The sequence below is a fragment of the Chelmon rostratus genome, chromosome 8, assembly GCF_017976325.1.
Source record: "Chelmon rostratus isolate fCheRos1 chromosome 8, fCheRos1.pri, whole genome shotgun sequence".
Classification (NCBI taxonomy): Eukaryota; Metazoa; Chordata; class Actinopteri; order Chaetodontiformes; family Chaetodontidae; genus Chelmon; species Chelmon rostratus.
The window spans coordinates 21,953,120-21,978,136 of NC_055665.1; the positions used below are offsets into that span (position 1 = coordinate 21,953,120).

At 41.1% G+C, this 25,017-nt stretch overlaps 1 protein-coding gene across 1 annotated transcript in view; it reads right to left on the reverse strand.

Moving 5' to 3' along the window:
- The window catches only part of cdkal1 (CDK5 regulatory subunit associated protein 1-like 1), a 241,300-nt gene that overhangs the window by 181,827 nt on the left and 34,456 nt on the right, over window positions 1–25,017 (reverse strand). Inside the window, exon 4 of the mRNA XM_041942774.1 lies at window positions 19,618–19,702. Within this exon, the coding sequence (XP_041798708.1) occupies window positions 19,618–19,702 (85 nt within the window). The remainder of the gene's footprint in view (window positions 1–19,617; window positions 19,703–25,017) is intronic.

The following is a 25,017-nucleotide window of genomic DNA, read 5'->3' on the forward strand; positions in this document are numbered from 1 at the left end:
AGCGCGTTGAAACAGACGTTAAAGGTTTTCTACCGTGTGTGGGTCAACCTGTGCGTGAGGACATGGTGAATATGCATTATGTGGTTTGTGTGTGTAAGTTTGTTGTGTCCACAGTGCGTTTGTCTGTTGGTGAATGGACCCAGGCCGATCATGTTTCAGCGGCACAGGGTTTGGTTCAGTGTCAAATCCCTCTCTGTGTAACTAAAGATACTTCATGGAGAACACAGCAGCTGGTATGCTGGCTGTTACGCACGCACACACACCTGGCACCTGAGTCAGTCAGGCTCTCAGGATTTCTCAGCCTCTCACCCACACAGGCAGTATATTATGGCCTCCACAATTTCAAAAGAAATGTGAAATTAAACCAAATACGAAAGACAAACGTGACTAAGCCCCAACTGGGACAAGAGAGCTATAGAAAGACAAAAAGAGATTCTCAGGCGTTACTGTGTCTGTCTTTCATGTCACTGAGGCAGTTTGACTGAAAACCAGAGACAGTGAGAAGGAGGGAGGGATGGAGCAGCAGGTGCTCTGTGTGTGTGTGTGTGTGTGTGTGTGTGTGTGTGTGTGTGTGTATGTGTGTGTCAGTACAGGTGAACAGAGGGTCATTGAAGTACTCTCCATATGCCATCTGTCAGATGAGCTACCATCTCACACTGACATTTCCCCACATTCAGTAGCAATGTCAAACTACCAAGACCCCAATCCAATGCATTTACTAATACAGATATGTATGTTAATTAAATTAAAATGTTAACTCAACTCAATTAAACGTGCATCAAAAAGTTTCGTTTTGCAAGATGAAAAAGACAAAAAAATCACATCAAGAACCAGACAACACCATAGTTCTTCCAACATTGGCTCATTTACCTAGCAAGACTTCAGATCTCAGTGAGTTCAGTTCAGCCCTGAACAGAGCTTTGCCTCCCCATCATTCTCTCTACCGCTGTTGCAATGCATGTCCTAATGAGGTGCTAATGAGATTCACAGTCCTCTTCTGAATCAGATTACAGTGAATTATATATAAAGCCTTTAAATCACTGCTTTAAAATTACACATGTGGCCTATGTAGCAACATGATACCCGTGTGCTTTTACAAACTGATAGCACAGCCACAATGCTGATTTTGTTTTACAGACACTGTATTCTTTAACTACTGTAATAAGGCTGTTATAGTAGTGAAAAGAACAGGAGGGCATTCAACATAATAATTATAAAATATCCATCAGACTGTAGCTGTGAAATGCTTTCTGTTTACTTTCTTGCAATACTTAAATGAAATGTTAGACTTGTGTTGTGTTTTGGTTCACCAAGCCCAAACTGTGGCTTGAGTGAGGGCACAAAACCCGGAGAGGTAAGTGAGGGACAGAATGATGGACAGAGAGGTAATGGTGTGACCTTGTGAAAGTCTGTCATCACCTGCTGGGAGAAAAATCACCTGCAGGAGATAGCCGGAGCACCTGAGAGCACATCAGCATCCACCCCTCTCCACCCTCTCTCTCATTCACTAGCTCTTTAACTACTCCCACAAGAGGAATACGTTACTTGCTCGAAATAACTAAACTCAATTAAGAAAGAAATGACTCTGGTGGGTCCTCTGCTTTCATTAATTGGGAGCAAAATAACCTCGGTCTCGTTGACGGCTGCACTTCATCCATCTTTGTATCTCTCTTTTCTCACTTCTTCCTTCATCTCTCCCACTGTAATTTGTCTTCCTCTATCTCACGTTATCTCTTTGGCTGCTAATTCAGTTTAATGTGCCCTATTGCTGCAGAATTTGAGAACGCTGTTGCCAAGGCATCAAGGTTATCAGTTTCGCATTGAATTTGTTTTATGCTAAGGGTGTGCCAGCACACATGGTGTCAAATTTTAAGTTTTCAAAAAGTGTGTGTTTGTGTGTGTAAGAGATGTGCAGTGTTTCTTATTAGAAGTCTTAATTTTAAACTGGCAACTGACAAGTCTTTGTTTAAACTTATCATTACAAAGTAAATGTTGATTGCACAGGGTAATGGCTATAGAATAGTGATCAGCATTCAGATTGGTTCCCTACAAGCTTTGCATATACTATTAAATTTTGTCTGCCACAGGGTACCATCTCCTGGAAAAATGAAGGCTCACTGGCAACCCAGTCCAGTTTGCACCATTTCTATCTGCTTTCATGTCTCCATTATAGGCTGTAGTTACTAGTTTCCGCAAAGCAATATTCAACAACGTTATTACTTTTACTACTTACATAAAGTATGACAATTTCATTTCACCTCTTCAGTGAACGTGCTTCTTTCTTCTCTCTTATTTCCAAAGGGGTGATGATCATTTCTTAGGATATTTGGAAACAAATGCAGTGCATCCTGTGTCAAGGGGGGGTTAAAAGTTGCCTGTTTACTTTTCATTAAGGAATTCATTGTACACTTTCAAAAAACACTGTAACCTTCTATTTTAGACAAATTGTACAACTATGTTATTGTGTAAAATCAAGCTTTGCATTGCTTGTTATTTGAATTTGGTGTTCATCAGTTATTGATCTGATATCGGCTACACTTAGCCTTTATGGCTATATATAAAAAACTAATTATTTTTCTAAATACTGAGGATTATGTCTCCCTCTTTGCTGCTTTTCCAACAGCAATTATTTCACTGCACTTTTGCATCTTGTTGTGGACAACATTAATTCTTAAAATATATAACAAATCATAAACAGCCCTTCTGTGTCGCGTATCATATGAAGTTCAATTTTTACATCCACTTACACTCTTCACACGCTGCTATTGAGAAGTATTAATTGGCTTGTTATGGATTGTTGAGTCGCACCTCCTCTAATTGACGATACCAGTAGTCTCATAAAAAACTGCTCCAGGGCACTGGAAGCAAGGTATTTCATATGATCTTAAACATTCAGCGTGTTGGATTTTGTGGCATCTAGCAGCTGTAGATTGCAAGGACCCACTGCTTCTGTAGATATAGAGAGCTCTCTCTAAGATAAAGAAAACACAAGGATTCTTATTTTCAGGTGAGGATACACTAATTGAGAATTATGAATATTATATTCAATTTCTGTCGAGAGATCTTCCCAAATCCTACACACTGGACCTTTCACACAGTAATGCATAAGTCAGACTGAGGCATAAGCCCAGTTATGTCAAGACTGCTAGCTGGGACAACTTTCAGGTTTTGCAATTGCTGATTCAAGTTAAACAGACATCCAACAACCACGTAAAACAACTCACCATGGTAAAGCCCAAGTTGAGGAAATAATTCATACTGTAAATCTTAATCTAGAAGCAGACACAGCTGTTTTCTCTACTTACACACTAGTCTTTTCTACTCTTATATACCATTCATAAATTGGGATTGTGGATGTCCAATTGTCCACTGGCCACACTACTCATACTGCTCCATTTGTGCTCAGCGAAGGGCTAAAATGCAGCAGGACTCTCCAGCAGTGGTTGGAAAAAAATCTGGCAGAGCATAAAAAAATTAACCACCTTTTGGCTGACAGCTGGTTTAATTTCTCTCCCTGTGCCCAACACCCACACACATACTGTAGGCACATTGGAGGTACTCAAGAAATGAGGTAATGAGGAAAGATAAAATGTTAATGGCAAAAGACTGAACTGAACAGTGAGAGAAAGGAAAAAGTGAAGCAGGTGTTAAAGCAATGAGGTGGGAATTTCTGAATTTAATCAAGCCCAAGTGTGCCTGCGTGTGTGTCTGTCTTCATTTCTCTCCTGTCACTATAGTGGCAAGAACGCTCCTGGGAGGCTAAGATCTGGCCTCCCACATGCCTGGGGGGGAAAACACACACTCGCACAGGCACGAATGCAGAGGGTTATCATGGGAAATAACTTCATACCATGTTATTGATCAGCAACGCCCAGATGCTTTAGCTCATATTATCTGACCACTTTGCACCTGAAACTCACTTTTATGATCTGTAAAATGTGTCATTTTAGCATTCGAAACACCTGCAAAAAACACAGAGTAGAAAGAGCTGAAATACTACTGTATGAGAAAATGCTAGCATGCATTCTGTAAAATATAAACAACATAGAAAAATTGCTTTGCTCTTGCATTATTGTGACCAGAATTACCTCTAAATCACCAATGGCGAACATAGTAAATCAAATCCCTATGTAGACAATGTAAACAAACAAAAACAGAGCCCAATATGAACACTGTACGACTTCAAACACAGATGATGACATATGGACTATACACTAAGTCTCTCTGATCAATGAACTACACACACACACACACACTCGTGTATAAATATGTGCAAAGCCCCAGACGCAGCCAGGTGATTCATCACTAGCTGAGGAGAGCATGGCCTCCAAACCCTTTTAAGTGACCTCTGACCTCTTCAACATGACCTTTCCAAAGGGTTATTGCAGATTTATCAAACAACATAATGAGCATTACAACCACCATCACTCACTAATGCTCAGCTCTCTCCCAGAAAAAAAAAAAAAACATAATATATAGGCCAAATAAAAACAGCACCACCTCGTCTGCTTCCTGCAGAGACCTCCCATCTCAACATATTTCACCATTTTCTTATTACAGCTGACAGCTGACGTTGTCTCTCAATCTTGTACTCCTGCCCGGCTGCTTCGCCCTTTATCTTCTCCTTTTACCTCCGTCTTCAATTCCCCGTCCTTGACACATATTGCACCACACACATACAGTCCAAGTCAGCCGCTGATGCCTAATACGACATTGGTGGTGTGATCTAGCTGCCCATGGGTATAGTGCATGGCTGTGACTTGAATCATCTTGCTGGTGAAACATGATCTTTGCGACTCAGCATTACTAACAGAGTAACAAAGATGTGACGGTTGTATTGACATCTGTTCCAATTAACAGCCAGAAGGTTTTGCATGACAGACTGTGATGACAGTGTTGTATTAGTAACTGGTTAGTTTTGTTCATTGTTTGGTGGTTAAAGGCATCTCTATTTATTTTTCCTGGCACTACACAGGTTGGGCTCTCACTTCTCACAGGGTAGAGCACAGCACGTTGTGGTGAAGTGGATCCACCTTTACACATTAATATACACCCATGAGAAATGTGTTTTATACAAAACAAAAAAAAATGTCATACATAAATGCAAAGTCTGGAATCATTATTCAAGTATCCTACAGTTACTATCTTTTGAAATGTAAAGCCTCTTCCATCCTTCTCCAGCTGTTCAATTCGAGTGTCAGTAGAATCCTCATCTCTTAATAAGACATCAGTGTTTCCTGAGAAGTGTAAGAATCGCGTGACAAGTCCATCAAACCCCCCACTGAGGGATTTAGCACCCCTTCATTCCTTTAAAGCTCACACGACATGGAGAGTGATTCGCCAGAAGGAGAGAAAACAGTTAACGTGAAACACTGGTAATCCTTCCGTACCATAGTGGGCTGATGTACACACTGCGCTGTGATATCTTCTTTCTCTGTTTTCCTTGTCATTCTCAACTGTATACTGTCTAATATAAGTCAGAGAGGTGCCATTTTAGCCATGATACAGCTCATAAATATTCTATCAGTTCTGTTATTTATTTCATGGTGCACTGTACCACGGTAGCCAACTGTTTTTAATGCAATACCTGAGCAGGTAGATATTAATGACAATATGGAAGGCAAAATACAGCATATAGAAACTTAACCAACTACTTAATCAACCACACAACCAATCATATTCATTAATTCTATAAAGAAGTTTCTCATTTTTACAAATTGGTGAGATTTTCTTTGATACAAACCTTTATCATTTACTCACCTGGAAGAAAAACTCAAATTCCAACTTTTAAAGCCCATCATTGATAACAGGTAACCACAAATACACATAAATAGTGTGTTTTTGAGCTGTGTCAGTCTAACCCCTCCATTTTTTATCATTTAAAAACCAGCAAGGAAAATCAGGGATATGTTCCCCCTCTCCGCTTTTTGCACACACACCCTTTCATGGTTCCTCTTCCCAAGTCAATTATAGATGGCTGGTCCCATTTCTAGCCCTAATGCCCTAATCTACAACTGCAGTACTGGGGACACCGCTACCATGAGAGAAAACATATGGCCCTACAATTTGGCTTTAATTTTAATCTGATTTACTTGATTGTGCCATGAGATTTAAGACATTTTTCCCCACTCTTTAAATGACTAAAGTAGACACACCACTTTAGTATAATTTATAAGGTGATGACCTGACTTTCCTACTTTTCCTTACCATATATTATTTCCTTCTTTTTTACCCTTATCTCAATCACATTCCTATAGAAGTTAAAATGGCCAACATGATCGCTGAGTCCTTCGATATGGATAAGAATATTTTAAAGTCCCTCAACCAAACTCCAACTCAATCCCTTTGCAAAATGTAGACTTTAACTTGATATTCAACTATGGAAACCCAGTTACTTGCAACAAACTAGGGTGAAAGATCCCCCCTTTATCTTCAATCCTATATTAACTTGGCCTCTTACGGCTTAAATCCACAATCGGGGATCAGCGAAAAGGCTGGAGCGCGGTGGGGTGCCTTAAGAGCCCAGCCGTCTGAACGGATGAAAGGCAGGAGCTGTTTATGATTGCTGTTTAGGAACGGAACATCTTATCAGGACAGCAACAATGTGACTATGCCAGCCATTTATTTTAGGGACCACTGACCCATACATATCCCTTGAGTAAAACAACAAAACAAGGAAACTGAAGAATATAAGTTTGTTTTGCTTAAACTTTTCTTAATTAAGAGGCTTAAGATTCTTCACAGTGTACATATCAGTTTGAAATGTAAAATGGGCTGTATTTCAGAGAGAAAAGGCAAACCTATCACAGATTCATAAATGTCTACCACATTCATAAATGAATATAAATAGAAAGCCCTTTACTTATAGGCAGCTAATTTCATTTGTGGGGAGAATAAAGGTATGTAGGAACAGAATCATGACAGAAGCCAGAGTACAGGCATGTTTAATACGATTCAGCTGGATGGTGGTAAAGGTTGTTGGCTCAAGCCTTTAGCCCCATACTGTGAGCAGGCCTGCATTTTAGCCACATATACACAGTTGCACACATACATGGACACACACTCAGAGCTGGATACCAGAGCCCCATACTGTGCTGAGCCCTGCATTCAAACCCACTTTGTAGAGCAGATGTGACAGGTTGTTTGTGAGGAGAATTCAGCAACACGCGCGCACACGTACGTGCACAAATGCACATGCATGTGGTTTAGAATGGAATATATCGCTAAATTTATGAACCGATGAAACCTTAAGATGTTACGACTTTGGCCTGTCTGAAATCACAAGAACAGATCTTGCACTAGACTGGAGGTCTGCTGGTCCTTTAATAATCCATCACTGGCACCCTCTGACTGCATCTAAAGGCAATAAATGTCCAGTTTGCATGAGTGTGTGTGTGTGTGCGCGCGTGCCTTTCTTCAAGGCATATTTAAAAATAGTGTGCAGTCAGATGGCTGGCCTTAACTAATAGCATCTCAACTTTTCAACAAGTGTGTATTGTTTCTAGCTGAACACAGTCACACAAAACATGTTCACACACTTGAGATGTCAATGCTAAACCATTAATCAGTTAACCACTGAGAATATTATCCACTCGTTACTCACGTCGGTCTGTAGGCTAATCTGCATGCACACACACCCAACTGGTGTGCAATATGATTGAGACCCATATGCTGCCAATCAGTGTGGTAGAGGTCGAGGGATTCAGAGAGCTAGTTTGGTACCTCAAGCCCGAGCATGTTATACCATCAACAGCCACTATGACGAAACATATTGAAAACATTTTGAGGAGAAGTCAAGCTAGTCAGGGCAAACAAGCTAGCTCTGACCCTCCAAAGCAGGACAGCTCTCACAAACAAAAGCTACATCACAACTACCTGTCACTTCATTAATGTTGACTGGGAGCACGGTTTCCATTATGTGGTCTTTTTTTTTTTTTACCTGGAAAATCTATTGAAGTCTGACATATTTAAGTGAAGACAATTCTAGAGCAAGATGTGAAAATATACAGCACCTGACATATTAACATAACTGACATCCCGAGCACTCGTCATCGCCTTCTCTTGGCCTGGCGTTGGGCTGCTCAAGTCACAATCACAAGCCATGGAGGGCGTGGATTTAACTTATCAGGATAGCTTTTTTTAAAAATGACAGAAAGAACAGCAAAACATTTGGACACAGAACCTTTCATTTAATCATATGTAGCCTTTCATTTAACAATATGTTTGCCTTGTGCATATATTAATTTTACTTTACTTACTGTAAATAATTCTGAGCATTTTAAGATTAAGTGAAATTGCACTTGCCTCCCGACAGAATTTTAATGGCTTGTTCAGACAGAACAAAGATCCCCCTGTACTATTACTACTACTACTATTGTTATATGTCATGTCCATATTAATGTTCTGTCCCAATGGTGATCAGATAATAGCTTAACAACCTCTGACTTCACATTCCATTACTAGAGCCGAATAAAATACTTTTCACCTGCTCTGTAAATGAGAGGACAAAATAATTGGTCTTTTAAAGCCGACAGAAGCTGATAAAAGTCAAGTCCGTTAGGAACGGGGATTTAAACATTATTAGCCTTTCATCACATTACATTCATCCCTTCTGAAGCCTGCTTTGCCTATCACCTTTTCTGATAAACAAGCTTAAAAAAAAGGTAAGACTGTTACTTCACTTTCAGCGTGCCTTGCACAAAATTGGGTCTGACTGTTTGTTGTTGTAACTGAATGTCTTAGGTTAAGCTGAGACAAAAGTACAAAAATCGAGCCTGGCAGCAGGTAAATTATTTTAAAAGGATATGTCTGTTGGGTCTGGAATGCTAGATACTGACCTCACTAGTACTAAAAAGCCTGGTAACAGGTTCAAGCTAATGTGAGTTAGATAAAGGCTGGCGCTACCTTGGATAAAGGGGGAATAACAGACAACTTTCGGCACTGTGGTAAGGTGAATTATCTTGATAAATGTGTTGGCTCCATTGAGCAACTAATGGAGCCAACACATTCAAATGTTGTTTAATGCTGTTCAATTAACAGGATTTAACACAGATAATGTTCACTACAACATTGTCAGCAACAAACACGCCGTAGATTGAGACAGGGAACGACATTGTTGCATACAGTACACAGCAGTACTTCTGTAATAGCTACTGTACATCTGTAAGGAGCACAGAGCCCTCAAGGTCTCAGGGTCAGGGTCTCTAGAATGAATAAATCACATATCTGACATGATTGTATTGATGACAACAATGGAAAAGTATGCTTGTTTGGACCATACACTTCATACTTATTCAACCTTAAGGCATTTACCTTACCATCACGAGAACAGAATAGAGTAGAACAAGCCAGAGTAGAATACGGTAGAACCTTCAGAACCTAGAGCGTTTACCCTGTTCATGCTGTTTAATCTCCACAGCAGTGGAATCTACTGTGAAATGTAGAGGAGTACCATTTGTTGTGTCACTGTGAAAACCATTATGTTGCTGTGCTGGTATGCTATATCATGAAATAAATCAAAACAAAAAATCTAATCAAATTTAACAAAAGGAGAACAGAGCAGTGCAGAAAGCAGACAGAATGGCCCATTTAAAGGGAAAACATAACAGACCCTCATCCCCTCCCACCTGACTAGAGAAAACACCATCTTTGGCAGCAGAGCGCAGAAAGGCAGAGGACAGTCTAACTATGCGGATGAAGACCTAAAGCCGGGTCACGTACAGGCCAGCCCTGGCATTAATGTGGCTCTCATGCAGCCCTGCGCTCACTGAGACCAGCACATCAGGACACAGGACACCTCCACTCGGCTACACCCTCTTTACCTCCCCTCTCTGTCTATGTCTGTTTTCCCCTCTTCGTCTGTCAGTCTGTTCCTCTCTCTGACTATTTTTGTGTTTGTGTGTACCCCAAAATGTAGGCTAATGCCCTGCAGAACTGACAGATTAAATACCAATCCCTGGGTTGTACCAAAACCAGCCCCAGGCAGCAAGCTGTGTGTGTGTGTGTGTGTGTGTGTGTGCGTGCGTGCGTGGCCAGCCGGCTACAAATCCATGCCTGTGTGTCTGCTGGACTGGGTGAACACAGACATAAAACAACTGCCCTTAGTAAACAACTCTAAAGGTCACTGCAGATTTCAGTTTGTTTATACCTCGCTGTCATGTCTTGATGAAAAGGAAACATTTCTGGCCTTAATGTCAGCCACTTTCGGTGTGTCAGTTGAATTAAAACAACATGCTGTGAGGCCAGAATCTAGCTCCATGATTAAGCTCTGTAGAAAGAAAACACGCCACTTGACCACAAAGCCATAAGACATTGATGGATTCTTGGAAGAACAAACTAGACTAACATATATTTATGTGCTTGTGTGGGTGAGCAGTGTTCACGGTCCTCCGAGGTCAGTCTCTGATCTGTTATAAATGGAGCAGCTCAGGTTTTGGTATTTGAACGATTTGACATCTGACAGATTGCAGCTTCATCTCTCTGGATTGCAGGTTTTGGAAAGAGATTTTAATGCTCTCAGACACAGGTTGAAAAATTACGGTTGTGGAATAACATATGTAAATTTTGTTTCAGGGTGGATTTTCACTTTAATGATTTTATTTGCCGAGCATGACCTTTGCCTCTAGTAAATGTGAGGTCAAAAACCAGTGACATAAAATCACTTGCCTAATGTCAGTAGACATCCCTCTAATCAACACATGCAGCCTTTGGCTATAATGTATATTCATCATCTGCAACTCCACTGTGAATATATGGTATCAAATTCGAATTTACAGTCTGGCCCTCAGTGTCTTACTTTAACATCAATCCGAGGCCTTAGAACTCATCAGGGAAGGAGGAAGTGTTTAGCGGTGGAAGGGCAGAGTGGCCGCATCGACCAGTATTTCTTGAGAAGTCAGTCGAATCAGTCGGATGAAGTCCAGCGACAGGTAGAAAACCACAGTTCGCAGGATATCAGTAACACTATCCCTGGAGAGGAGGAGGTACGGAGAGGGGATGCAGTTGGTGTTGAGGGCAACAGGCCAGCCAAGGAGAGAAGCATGGAGCAGAAAGCTAGAGTTAAGTGGCCGAGGGCTAATGATAGCAAAGAGTGGGAGGCAGTTGATAGAGATTTATCAGTCATATTAAGCAGGCTTAGAGGAGATGTAGTGGAGAAATTGGATAAAATTGGAGATGTGATCTACTCCTATGGTCGAGAGAGATTTGGGGTGCTTGTCAAAAGGAAAGGCGAGAGGGTGCAGGTCGGCAAGTCTAGGCGGCAAAGAGAAATAGAGAAGTTAGTAAAGGAAAGGAGGCAGTTAAGAAAGCAGTGGAGGAAGGCGACAGAAGAAGAAAGGGAGGGAATTAAGGTGTTGCAGGAGGAACTGAGAAGCAGGTTAGCAGTACTCAGAAGGGCAGAACACCTTAGGGAGAAGAGAAAGAAGAAGGAACGTGCAAGGTCAGCATTTTTTAGGAACCCCTTTAATTTTGTGAAAGGCTTGTTTAATCAAGAAAAAGGAGGGCAACTTAAGGCAACGAAATCAGAGATTGAACAGTATTTGAAGTCGACGTATTCAGATTCAAAGGAGAATAGGAACATAGGTCTTCCACCTGACATGCCACCATTAGGGGAAGTGGAGCAGGAGATGGATGTGAGCCCACCTAGGTGGAGAGAAGTGGTGGAGGTGGTTAGGCGTGCAAAGGCTTCTTCGGCCCCAGGGCCTAATGGAGTCCCCTACCGTGTCTATAAGAGTGCACCTGGCATCTTAAGGACACTATGGAGATACCTGAGAATAGTTTGGGAGAAACAAAGTATTCCAAGAGCATGGCGCAGGGCAGGAGGTGTCTTCATCCCTAAGGAGAAGGAGTCATCGGACCTTAGCCAGTTTCGGATGATTTCTCTCCTAAATGTTGAGGGAAAGATTTTCTTTAGTATCGTAGCACAGAGGCTGGCTAAATACTTAGAAAGGAATGGTATGATAGATACGACAGTGCAAAAAGCAGGGATACCAGGATTTGCGGGATGCTTAGAGCATACTAGCATGATTTGGCATCAGATTCAGACAGCTAAGAGGGAGAAAAGAGACTTGAATGTTGTATTTTTAGATCTGGCTAATGCGTTTGGGTCAGTGCCACATAACCTTATTTGGAGTTCCTTTGACTACTTTAAAGTGCCGGAGATAGTTGTTAACTTGGTGAAAGCATATTTCCAAGACATCAGACTGTGTGCAAGTATCGCAGAGCTCACAACAGGCTGGCAAAGATTGGAGGTTGGTATTATGGCAGGATGTACAGTGTCCCCGCTAGCTTTCACAATGGCTATGGAGGTAATTATTAGGGCTTCCAAGTGGGTCGTAGGTGGAGAGAGACGGCAGAATGGAATGCGTCTTCCACCAATTAGGGCTTATATGGATGATATGACACTGCTAACTTCAACAGTGCCATGTACAAGGAGGTTGTTAGATAAAGTCAATCAGAATCTCAAGTGGGCTAGTATGAAGATTAAGCCTAGTAAGTCAAGGAGTATTTCAATATACAGAGGGAAAGTAAGTGATAGAAAGTTTGCTATAGATGGTGAGGAAATCCCAACAATTAGGGAGAAAGCAGTTAAGAGTCTAGGACGGTGGTACAATGTGGACCTGAATGATGTTGAACAGGTTGTGCAATTTAGAAAGGATGTTGCAGAAGGGCTGGAGAGAATAGATAAATCAGGGCTCCCAGGAAAACTGAGGTTGTGGTGCTTGCAGTTTGGCTTGTATCCTAGGTTAATGTGGCCAATGTCAGTATATGAAGTCCCATTATCTGTAGCAGAGAGAATGGAAAGGCTAGTTAGCTCTTATATTAGAAAATGGTTGGGTGCTCCCAGGTGCTTAAGCAATGTAGCTTTGTATGGGAAAGGAATGCTTCAGCTGCCAGTATCCAGTCTAACAGAGGAGTTTAAATGCACTAAGGTTAGGACAGAACTTTTATTATCTGGGAGTAAGGACATGTTAGTTAGCAATGTGGTTCCGAATCCTTCTGGGGGGAGGAAATGGAACCCAAGGGCAGCAGTGCAGGAGGCAGAGGCAGCTCTTAGGCATGCAGAAATAGTAGGAAATGTTCAATTTGGCCGGGGAGGCTTGGGGCTTGGCCCAGGCAAACCAGTGTGGAATAAAGCAGGTCTAAAGGAGAAAAGAAAGCTTGTAGTGGAACAGGTGCGTAGGCAGGAGGAGTTGTTAAGAGGGGCAAAAGCAGTTGGTCAAGCCAAACAGGGACAATGGTTGAATTGGGAAGGTGTTGAGAAGAGGAAACTTAGTTGGAGGGACCTGTGGAATATGGAGGAAGGCCGTATTAAATTTCTGATAGGGGCGACATACGATGTGTTGCCAACCCCGCAGAACCTAAGTCTCTGGGTACAGGGCGATCAATCGTGCCCACTCTGCTCAGGTACAGCAAGTTTAAAGCACATTTTGTCAGGTTGTAGAATTAGCTTATCACAAGGCCGGTATACATGGCGGCATAATCAGGTGCTGAGAAGCTTAGCCGCAGGCATTGAGGAGAGAAGGAAGCAGGTGAATTCTGGAAGTTCTAGAAAGGAGAGGTTAGATGTGCAGTTTGTTCGAGAGGGGGAGAAAAATAAAGCTGCTAAGTCAGGGAGAAAGCAGGGAGGTGGCTGCCTGGTAGGGGCTGATGATTGGCAAATGCAGGTCGACTTGGGAGGACAGCTAGTTGTGCCCCAGGAAATAGTTTATAGTAATCTGAGGCCAGACATTGTCTTATGGTCCATGAGTAAAAAGACTGTGTATTTTATTGAGTTAACAGTCCCTTGGGAAAATTCAGTGGAGGCAGCTTATGAAAGGAAGAAGACTAAGTATGCAGATTTAAAGACAGAATCTGAGCAGAGGGGATGGAAGACCAGGGTCTGTCCGGTTGAAGTGGGGTGTAGAGGTTTTGTTGCAGGGTCAGCTGTTTCACTGTTGAGGGAGCTGGGAGTGCATGGGCAAAATTTAAGAAAGACAGTGAGGGAGATGTCAGATGAGGCTGCTAGGTCTAGTCAGTGGATATGGATCAGGAGAAATAATAGTAGTTGGGGGGTGAAATAGGGACAGTGGGGGGGCAGGCAGAGGACATGCATGCCTAACCCGGCAAGAGAAGAGGTTAAAGTCTGAACAAGACACCTCTCCTCTGCTCTGCTTTCCCCGCCCCATCTTCTCGCTCTGCCAATAGGAAGAGAACCAGGAAGTTTAGATAAGGTGGGGGTGTGGCCAGCTAGAGTCTCTCTTTGGGACCATGCGGCCTGTTCAGGTGAGTTTGCGTGGTAAGACACAGAGTTGGCTTGTTTTTTGATCTTTTTGGTTGTTTTCCTGTTTTGTCTGCTTCTTGAAGGAAATGTTAGGGTTTGTTTTCCTGCTCTGTTTGCTTTTTGAAGGAAATGGTAGGGTTTGCTGCTTCTTGAAGGAAAAGTTAGAAGAGGCTGTTAAATCTAGTCTGTGGTTTAGGCCTCCACCTTCAGCACCTTCTAAATTTTCCACCCCCTACCCGAACAAGGGTCTGTATCCAATCCCTACTTTCATCTTTTGACTCTACCTCTTTATTTTCTATCCCCTACCCGAACCAGGGTTTGTATTCCCACCCCGCTTTTTTCTTGGTGCAGTTGGTGAGAGGCAGGGGTAGATGATGGTAGTGTGGCAATCGGCAGTTACATGTGGCATCTAGGCCTGTGGTAGCATTGTAGCAGCTAACAATAGCTAAAGCGGTGAGAGTATGATAGTATCTTAGCAGTTAGTATTGGTAGCTAGCAATTAACATTAACAGTATAGGTGAATCTAGCGTTATTGTCTTCTTCTGTTCCTCTTAGCAGGTAGCGGTTAGCACATAACATTAGCTAAATGGTAGCATCGGAACTGTATTGTCTTCTTCTGTTCTTCCTAGCGGTTAGCAGTAGCATTAGCAATAGTTAAATGGTAGCATCGGTACTGGCCACTACCTGGAGCATCTCTGGGTCAGTTGAACGTGGCGGTGCTGTTTGGATTGTGTAGGAGCAGTGTGAACTGGCACTAGGGGGGGTGACTCTGGGACGCCGGAGTTCACTGCCTAACCTCCTGGAGGTGTAGTGGGACTAAGTAGGCGAAACACTGTTGAAGGGAGGTTTCCACCTGATGACCCCCAGAGACGTGTTAGGAATCACTGCTCTTTGGCAGGTATAGAGGCAGATTAGAGCTCCAAGGTTCTTCACTGAGAATGAATCCTCTTTTTGAGCACAAGTATCTTGTGTTTAAATTAACTTAGCAAGTTATATCAAGGAGTTATAGTACAGATCTTAAGACTTCTCTGCTGCCAAAAAATCACAAATTTATCCACTGAAATGATTTGAAAATTACCTATAATATGAGCCATACGAGCATGGCTGTTTGCACTGATTTCTCCGAAAAAAACTGTTTTAGAGAACCACATTTTAACATTTCTAAAATTAAACTGAAGTCTTTACGATTAAATAGTATTCGAGGCTTTTGAAAGGCTTTGAATGCAACGAATATTTTAAAGTCAAAATGTTCTGCAATTTGATTTTGTCTTCTGTGACCTCTTCACACTATACAGAATCATTTGTACTCATTTGTCCGTGTGAAATTAGATGTAAATAATAGCAATTGAGTAGTAAACAAATAAACTGGGTTCTTTGGGGATCATTAAAATACTAATACACAACCAAGATAAATTAAGACACAAAGTCTTATTTATCTATTTCAGTTATCTTTTGCAAATGTGACATGTAGGCCTCTATGCCCTGTACATGGCAACAAACTTGTGGTCAGTTATTCTGTACACTTTTGGCAGCATGTGGTCTACAATCAACAGCCTTACCATTTGTAAAGCAACTTCTGCAAAGACAACACTGAGCCAACAATAGCCTGTCCTGTAGCCAGGGGCCACAATATATATTCACCACCCAGCCTACACTTGCGTTATGAATACACAGTGTAAGCACTGCACATACACTTTGGACTTCTTCCAAGACTTAATTCTCTCTGTTGTGTGTCCCTTTTCAATTAAAATTAATGATTTTTCTTTCTTATGGTTGGTTCATGAATATCAAAATTATATTCAAATGAATGTAAATATAATGTGGGAATTGCCATATTTTGAAAACAGAAGTACAGAACTGAGTTGGGTTCTAATTCGTTAAGCATACATTCCCTTGATCATACAAATTACTCGAGACAGTCAAGCAGAGAAATTCAACACACATAAACACACACACACACACACACACACAAGTTTAATTACATGCAGTTGAGCAACTGTTTCTTTAATGCATTCCACATTCATTGATTTAAGAGGTCTCTGACACTGAATTATGCTATAGATTTCGGCATTTCAAACACATGCACATGCACACCCAAATATTCATACTAATTGACTTTTTAGCATTCAGTAGCTGGTCTATTAGCAGTTTATGCTCGTGAGTGAGTTCCAGATGTAGAAGTCCGGCTGAAGAAGTGAACAGCAGGGCAGAGTGTGCCATCGCTCTAAAAAAAGCTGGAGGGAATCCCGTCTCCCACACATGTCAACTCACCCCTGCACGCTGAACAAAACTATACAAGCCAGTTTTCTCTCAAAATGCCGAGGGCAACAGTTTGGTGAAGCAATACAATGCCACAGAGAGGAATTCTGAAGTAAACAAATTAATGTTCTGGTATTTGATATAATTTTAATAACCACAGATTACATCAACAAAAGTTTATCCTGAACTCTTCAAATCTTGAACCTGGCTTCAGTGTCCTTGAGCTATATACAACTGCCTGGGCTCACCATAGATTTAACCTAAAACAATGTAAAACTTGTGTATGTTTAGTTCTGGGTGCTCACATGAAGAAAAATGGCATGCGTATATGCACATGCACAGTGCAGACTGAAAAATAACCTCAGTTCTCAGCTGCAGGACTAATCAATATTGTTAGGTGGTTTTTTAATGCACATACAGAACATCTACACTCCATATGCACATGTGCTAGCACCTCCCCCCACCACCACCATCACTACACACACAACTCTCTCACAAGCAGGCCTGGGCATCCATCCACCTGACAAACCCCCATACACATACACACAAATACAACTCCTTATCCCACGTACTTGGCATGGATGCCAACGAAGCCCCAGTTCTCCAGAAGTAATAAACCGTCTTTTCACTACGTCTCTCCAAACCATGATAGAAGACTGCTGAAAGCCCCTGTGCTTCCATTTTAAACCCCTCAACTCATTTACGAGGACACTGATTGTTACTTCTGTGACCAGGCATGTGTGTGTGCGAGTGTGTGTATGTGAGCGTGCGCGCGCACAAGCATGCGTTTGTGGTACCAGGAGGCGCAGGCATAACGGCCAGCGTGTGACTGAGCGCGAGGCAGCCCGTGTGCCTGCCTCCTCCCCTCATTTTTTTCCTCTCTGTCGATCATATGAAGAGAAGCCAAAGAAAAATGAAGGTGTGAAAAAAAGAGAGACTTAAGTGGGCATTTGGATTCTCTCTGATCCTGTACCCCCTCATTTTGTGTCTCCATCACGCAAGCAGAAAGTGATGAAAGGCAAAAAACTTTTTCATTTCTCCTGTGTGTGTGTGTGTGTGTGCGTGCGTGCGTGCTCGCACACGTGTGCTTGTGTGTCTGTGTGTCCCTCCCAGTGAATAGAGCATTAATTGCATTAGCATTACAGCTGGGTGATTTCCAGTCAAAGAAAAACTCTGGCATCAACAAGGAAGGCATTTCAAAGTCTTGAAGTGTGTTATTATTTTGTGCATTTCAATTGAAAAATTCTTTGCGTAAAAATCGACATGACAGAAAGAGTGAAAGAAAGCGAGCAAGCAGGGATGGCTGGAGCAGAAAGACAGGAAGATTGCACAGATCGAGTTTGGCCAAGTGAAACTGTTCACCCATGAAACTGTAATATTGCCTTCTAAATTTCTCCATTCTGATGATTCAGACATCCAAAATGTGAAATGTGACAGGTGATAAATTGCTGCTTTCTGCATTGAGTTTAACAATGCAAATCATCTGTACGAACAAACCAACTAAAAGCCAACAATTTGTAATATCAGACAGCTGTCTTGTCTCTGAGGCGACTGAGACAAGAGGGCTGCTGAAGGTGACCAAATGTACACAAAACGTTTTCAAGCCGTGACCACGGAACTGAACGCTCTTTCCTCTGTTTTGTCTTTAAAATGTCCTAAAAAAGGGCTATCAAAAAGCTTGATCCGTGCAACCAACTCACCAAACTCAAACATCATCATATAAGACAATGAAAAGAATCAAATCTTCATGTTTGTGTAGCTGCAACCATGTTTGTGCTTTTCTTCTCACATAATCTGCTAATCGATTGATCAACTCATCATTCCAGATCTAAAACACTGAACTGAAAAAAAATTGTTATTTGGGGTGCAATTTATAATGCAGAACTTCTTTGTTTGTTTGTTTGTTTGCTTTTTCTGGAGAAGTCAGGAAATTCAAAGCCGACCAACACTGCTCTTAATCAGTGTTGATCTACATTTAATTTGCTTTCAGTATCTTTAGATATTAGAATAAATCTCCTTTTAGGCTCTACTAAAAACAGACCTCACAGTTTCTGGATTTGATTCTGACTATGTTCAGTTGGATTGTAGAAGTGTGTTAACATGCCCCCTACAGACAGGCTCAAGTAGATTACCTGGATTTTCATGACTTTAACAGATCCTGATTAAAATTTTATAGGAACACACTTTGGACAGGGGTGGAAAGTTTAAAAATGTATCTGTTAACAGTGGCATCTTGTGCCCACAGTCCATGGAGATCCAGAGCTCTGATCTAAAGTGGATCTTTAAATTGTTTTCAACAGCAAAATACTGATTTTTGCACACAGTCACCCAGTGATTTACACCCTTGCTTTCTCTCACTATCACAAAAGCACACACCCAACAGGTGTGTGTGCGACCCTGATGGATGGAAATTAATCAAAATGCAAAACAGTTTCTATCTTAATTTCCCTGTTTATGCAAATATGTGTTCCTCTGTCCCTCTCTCTCTGAGTGAGAATGAGTAGGTGGACACTGACATGGGGCAACAAGCTGAAAAAAACATGTAACACCCGTACACAAAAACAACACTCATTTATGAATAAGGAAATAGTTGTTGTCTAGCTAAACATGGATGAAAACAGCATAAATATAAAAAAGGCATCATAATTACTTCTTTTTGGCGATGCTGGCTATGTTGCTGCTAGCTTGTTATTGGTAAAAACAAACAGAATTTTGAAATAACTCATGGTATTTTAGGACCTAACTCACTTTTGTCTTGTGTTCTTTATTTGCTCATTGAAATGAAAGATGTAATCATTCTGGCAGCCTATTTGCTGTCCTAATGGTTGGCTGACAAGCATTTTAAATTTGAATCACTCCGTCTCATATGAGACCCACTACAAACTGGGTTGTGCATCTTGATACACGTTGTGGTCTTACAGTGGAAAGTCCAGAAACATTCAGATTTATTCCACCACAATATATGCTGAAGATATTTCAATCAGCCTTTTTAAGTTCCGTCCAATTTCCAATAAAAAACCTTACACTTTCCGACTGGCTACATAAAATCAAAAATAGGGCACGAAGTGTTTGTGTGTGTATTTTGCATTTTTCAGTACTTGATTGAGTTTCTGAAGTGGTCTTCTGCAGGGTTTTTCACAGTGCAGCTGTTGAGCAACCACAGGTCTGCTTCTGTTGGGTCATCTAAAGAAAGAGAGAAAGCCCATTTATTTTTGCAGAATGCAATCACAAGCATGACAAAGAAAGAAAACCTAGAACTAACCAATGAACACATAATCACAAAACAAATCATGTAATAAAGGATTCAAGAAAGCAAAGGGAACCTTTAAAAAACTCAACTTTTCTTTCACAGTTCTTGTGTGTCTGAACAACACAGTGGGTCAACATGTCCTCAACAAGTCACTCCCATATGATCACATTGGTATCTGTCATTTTCAATCAGTGAGCAAATTGTCACATCTGCTCAAAGTTGTGGAAAAAAAATTCACTCCTTCACATTGAATAATCTTTTAAGATCGCTACAGTCTTTCAAAGGTGTCTGATGAGTTGAAGGTATCATATACTTCAGGTTCACAGGTATCACACTCTCAATCAAAATGAAGATATGTGCTTGTTCCGATCACTCGTCCCTGGCTTGCCTGAAGTTGATCCAGAACGCTAAAGCTAGGTTTCACAGTGCCAGATGAATGAGGGACCAGATTTAATTTGTACTGGCCCCCTTTTTGGTGCGTAATATTAACCAGAGTTGATTTTAAGGTTTTATTGTTTGTTTGTTCATAAGACGTTTAATGGTTTGGCACTTTGCAAGACTTCAGACTGACTCAAATAAACCAAATATTTTAATAGAAGGGTTTAATCTGTTTTTTAACTTGAACATACACAACACTGCAGCAATACCAGCTGCTTTTTATAATGTGCTTTCCAAATAAAATTGTATTTAGTATGGAGACCAATCCAGCCCAAGCAAGACAGTTCATTGTTGACTTGAGACCACAACAATTTCAACTCAAAGGTAAACTTACAAGCTTTTCTTAAGCTTTCAACTGCATCTCACTGTCCTGCACTGATGATTGCCTTTCCTTGGCTGTCTATCCCAACTAGATTTTGAACAGTGAAAACCACTCAACTCACTTACTTGCCAAAGAAGCTTCTGGAGTGTCTCATACATTGGCCACAATTTGGCAGAAAATAAACTTGTAGCAAACACAGATGTTCGCAATACTCAAAAACAGGCCTATTTTGAGTTACATAAACTAAGAAGGTTTAATAGACATGTATGCACTACGCACACATACACACAGGCACGCAGCGGCGTGCTGCTTCCCTGTGATGTTAAGCTCGGCTGCTGCTCAAGATGATGGTGGCAGGCTTTGCATGGCACTGCCAGGAGAGCTGTCACACACAAAGACACACATACTCAGGGGGATATGGCAGGGCGGTGGTGGGGAGCTAGAAGCTTGCTCCTTTACGCCACGTTGAACCAGATATTTCACTTAGAATCCACTTCGCTGCTGCAGTCAAGCATACACACACACCCCACTCACACTGTGCTTCCTGCATTAGTTAATTCGATACACACCCGGAGTACTTTTCTGTAGCATGCACAGCAGGTCCCAGGATGTGGAGAATGGGGAGATTACCAACCACACCACACCTTGCCTTAGGTAAACTCTTTCTCAACCCCTCACTATCAACAAGACACACAAACACACACACACACGCTTTTTCTGAATGAAGGACAAACTATAAAGGTACAACAGCATTCAAACAAAGATAAAATGCACTACTATTCTGACTTAGTATCTTTATTGCACATGCAAACAAAGATCAAAGGTCAAGTTTCAGTTAGCTGAATTTTAAACCATGCGAATGCCACTGTCCAAAAGAGTGAAATAAGGCTGATAAGGAAAACACAACAAACCTGTAAGAGAAAAAGCCCTTTCACTACTTTCTAAGAACATCTAAGGCATTAATGTTATGCACTGAGTGTTTGAATATTTTAGGACTTATCACCACCTGAAGATGGCGTGGATATAGAAACCACCAAATCTCATAAAATGTGAAAACACAGCAGTGAGTGCCTTGAGGTGTACTTGCTGATTGTATCAGACAGTAAGCAAGACTTAATGAAGTCTCATAAAAACAGTAGTACAGCTGCACATCTTGTACAAGCACGAAGATAATGTGAGTCACACTGGTAGGATGTGAGTCATGTGTCGGGTCTGGGTTTGGTTTGTTAGTTTGGGCATTCGTGTGTTGCGAGGAATCATTTCTTTTTAGATGGGACTATAAATAGAATGTCCAAAACAATATTGAATAATCATACAGCTATAAACGAAAGACAATGACATATATGTACATGTATCTATGCATGATGAGGCATTTACTACTACAGTACTACTACTACTACTACTACTATTAGAAAATTAATTAACAGTAGCGAGAAAGAGAGACACAGAGAGAAGAAGTCCAGCTGGCAAAGGGTGCCCATTATGCCTACCTCTATTTGTCTAGGCAACACGCATGCACGTGCACATGCACACACAGACACAGACACAGAAACACACACACACACAGGACTAGTGGGAGTGGTCTCAGCTGTGTGGTTGCTGTCTCCACTCTGTCCCGAGGGAGGCTTTCCAGACCAACAATAACAAGCTCTCCATCAATTTACCACACACACAGACACACACAGACACACACACACACACACAAGGCAGATACAAACATCTGTAAAACAATCCTATCTACAGAGTCAGCACTACTTACCAGTACAGGAATAAAAACTATACAGGAAAAAAAGAACTGCAGCAAACAGTAAAACCAAAACATGCTGCAGTTACCCTGATTGTTTGTTTAGTTTTAAAGCTTCTTTTTGCTCAAGAGTTTCTGAGTGAACTAGCTAGTATATATCGAGTTAGCATAGAAATTGACTATTATTAATTCTAAAATCCACTGATAACATTTTCATTAAGTGATAAGTGATCTGTCTGTAAAATGTTACTTATTATAAAGCAACCAAGTTGTTAGGTCACAATCACATTAAACAAAACCAAACTTTGCATTTTTTTTAAAGGTGCAAATGTTTACATTAAATACTACATATACAGACTATAATTTGTGGCAGCATCCTTCATTGTGCTTGCCTGAGTTATACAACAAGCTCTTGATCACATGATTTTCAAATCCTTGTTTTTCCATCTCTGAAGCAAGGCAGCCATGGCCTCTGTCCAAAAGCTAAAGACTAATTTTCTGGTATTTGTAGCTTTAAACCTCTAAGGCCCTTTCAGTCTGGGAAGTGACAATGGCAGCAGCTGTTCTTGATCCAGCACAGGATCAGCATAGCAGATTCATAGTGCAGCGAGTACAACAGTCCATCCCCACCCAGTGGCAAAAGGTTAACACAGTCAAACTTCAGCGGCAGAAAATGAGAAGACATTGGTGGCAACCATATACCCTCCTCTGGTGCAGCTTCTCTTACTAGTGATCTGGGCGTCAAAGCCATGACCAGGCATTAAAAATTACTCAAGGCAGCAGCTGTTTCTTAGTCAGAAGGGGCCTTTAGTGGAATAATCTCCACCGGAACAATGTAGAGATGACAGAATCTTTAAATTATCACCTTGTTTTAGGTATGGGGATTACATCTTCAATCTCTATGTAATCCCAACTCTGGTCATGTTTTACTATAAACCCGGAATATTTCCGACCATCCCTGACTAGGTGGGGTGTTTCCAAAGTAGTTTAGGGTCATGTATACTGCAGTGCTACAGTCAGGACTGTGGGGCTACAGCTGTGGTGCAAGGCCTTCTCCAGATGATCGTGTTTGCTTAAAATGGCTACGAGTGATGTGGTACATGCAGAGAGACACATGTAACCCCACAAGGGAGCTGAGTATGTTGTTTTAGCAACCTGAAAGAGAAAGACAATTCTGACAGGATAGTGGCTACAGATGAAATATTAAAAGTGTGAGGGTAAATGAATATGTGCTTGCAGGTGGCATTTCTCAAGTTTACTGGTACAAGGACACGAAGTGGCCAAAGTGATGAGTGAAGAGTGAAAGAGGGGAGAATAAGACACTGTTAAACACTAAATCAATACTTTCATTTGCATGTACACAGGATATGGTTAAAATAATACAGAGATCTAAAGCTTTTCAGCTTTTTTCCAAACTACTCCCAATAAATGGAGATTAGGATGGGAAAATCATAGATGAATACTGAGAATACCAAGCTAGCTTCTTCTTCAATGAAGACGCATAGTTGGTGGTGTGTGACATAGTGCCGTAATGTGTTGTGCACTTTTCGCGGGAGATATAACAGCAAAAATAAAAACCCCAAAAAATAGCAAAGCAGTTCAATTGTATGGTGTAAAATGTTATCAAGCTGCATCACTTTGCCTCCATGAATGTTTACATCACCACATTCTCATTCAAAATGCAAAAAGCACATCAACTGTGAAGACTGCAAGTTAGTAGGTTATCTAAAATGTAGAAAACTGTAAGAAACTTTACATGGGCCTGATTGTACAAGGGTTTACTTGCAGCTCAGCGTTGATGAGATAAAGACTCTGTTCTGACACGTCGAGATATTTGAGATATTCAATCAGGTCAAATAACTTTGGCTGTGCTGCTCGGGCAGTGCTAGTGATGCATTATAGAAACTTCACTCTAAGGTGAATTAGAAGCTGAGTGGAAAAGTACAGACTGACACTGATGGCTCCAAAATGACACAAGCAATCATACGTCTCTACAGTTGCCACCACAAATTACTGCTAGGAGAAACTTATTCCTCCATGAGAAGCAGTTCGAGGAATAAAACCACAGTCTATGCACTGCACTGACAATGGCTGTCGACTCTCTCTGTGACAGCTGCTTCTGCTGAGCAAACTTTATCTAATTTGAAACTTAACAAGCGATAACTGCTATCATCCATGTCACAAAAATGTGTCGTCCAGGTGGTCGTTTTCAGCGATTCAGACATGGCACAGCAGAGGTAATAATAATCTTAATGATGACTCTGAATCTAGAAGATACAAGATGTGCATTTCTAAAAAGGCAGCTATGCACAGGTTTACATGTTGAAAAAATAATGTGCAATATCTTTAAAAAGTTGGTACATAAGGCAGTAAATAGTGTACTAAAAAGGCCTAACATGTGAAAGGAAAAGGAGCTAAATATAAATGTTTCTTATAAATGTATCTTTCTCTATAATCTATGTGATCAATGATTCTTATCAATGACATTATATTATCTTTTCCCAAGCACAGGTAAGAGGAGTGAGTAGTGGATTCTTGACACGAGTTGCACAAACAGTGACAAGTCAGATGAACCATGTTTGCTGATGGATTATTCACTGAGATATTAACATTCTCCACTGTCAAGTTTACTCTTTCACTCTTAAGAGGAAAACATTAAGCCATACAGAACACTGACAGTCTGGAGCCGCTTTACTTTTAGGGAACATGTTAAGATATTACTTCATGGGCCCCAACATGTAGGT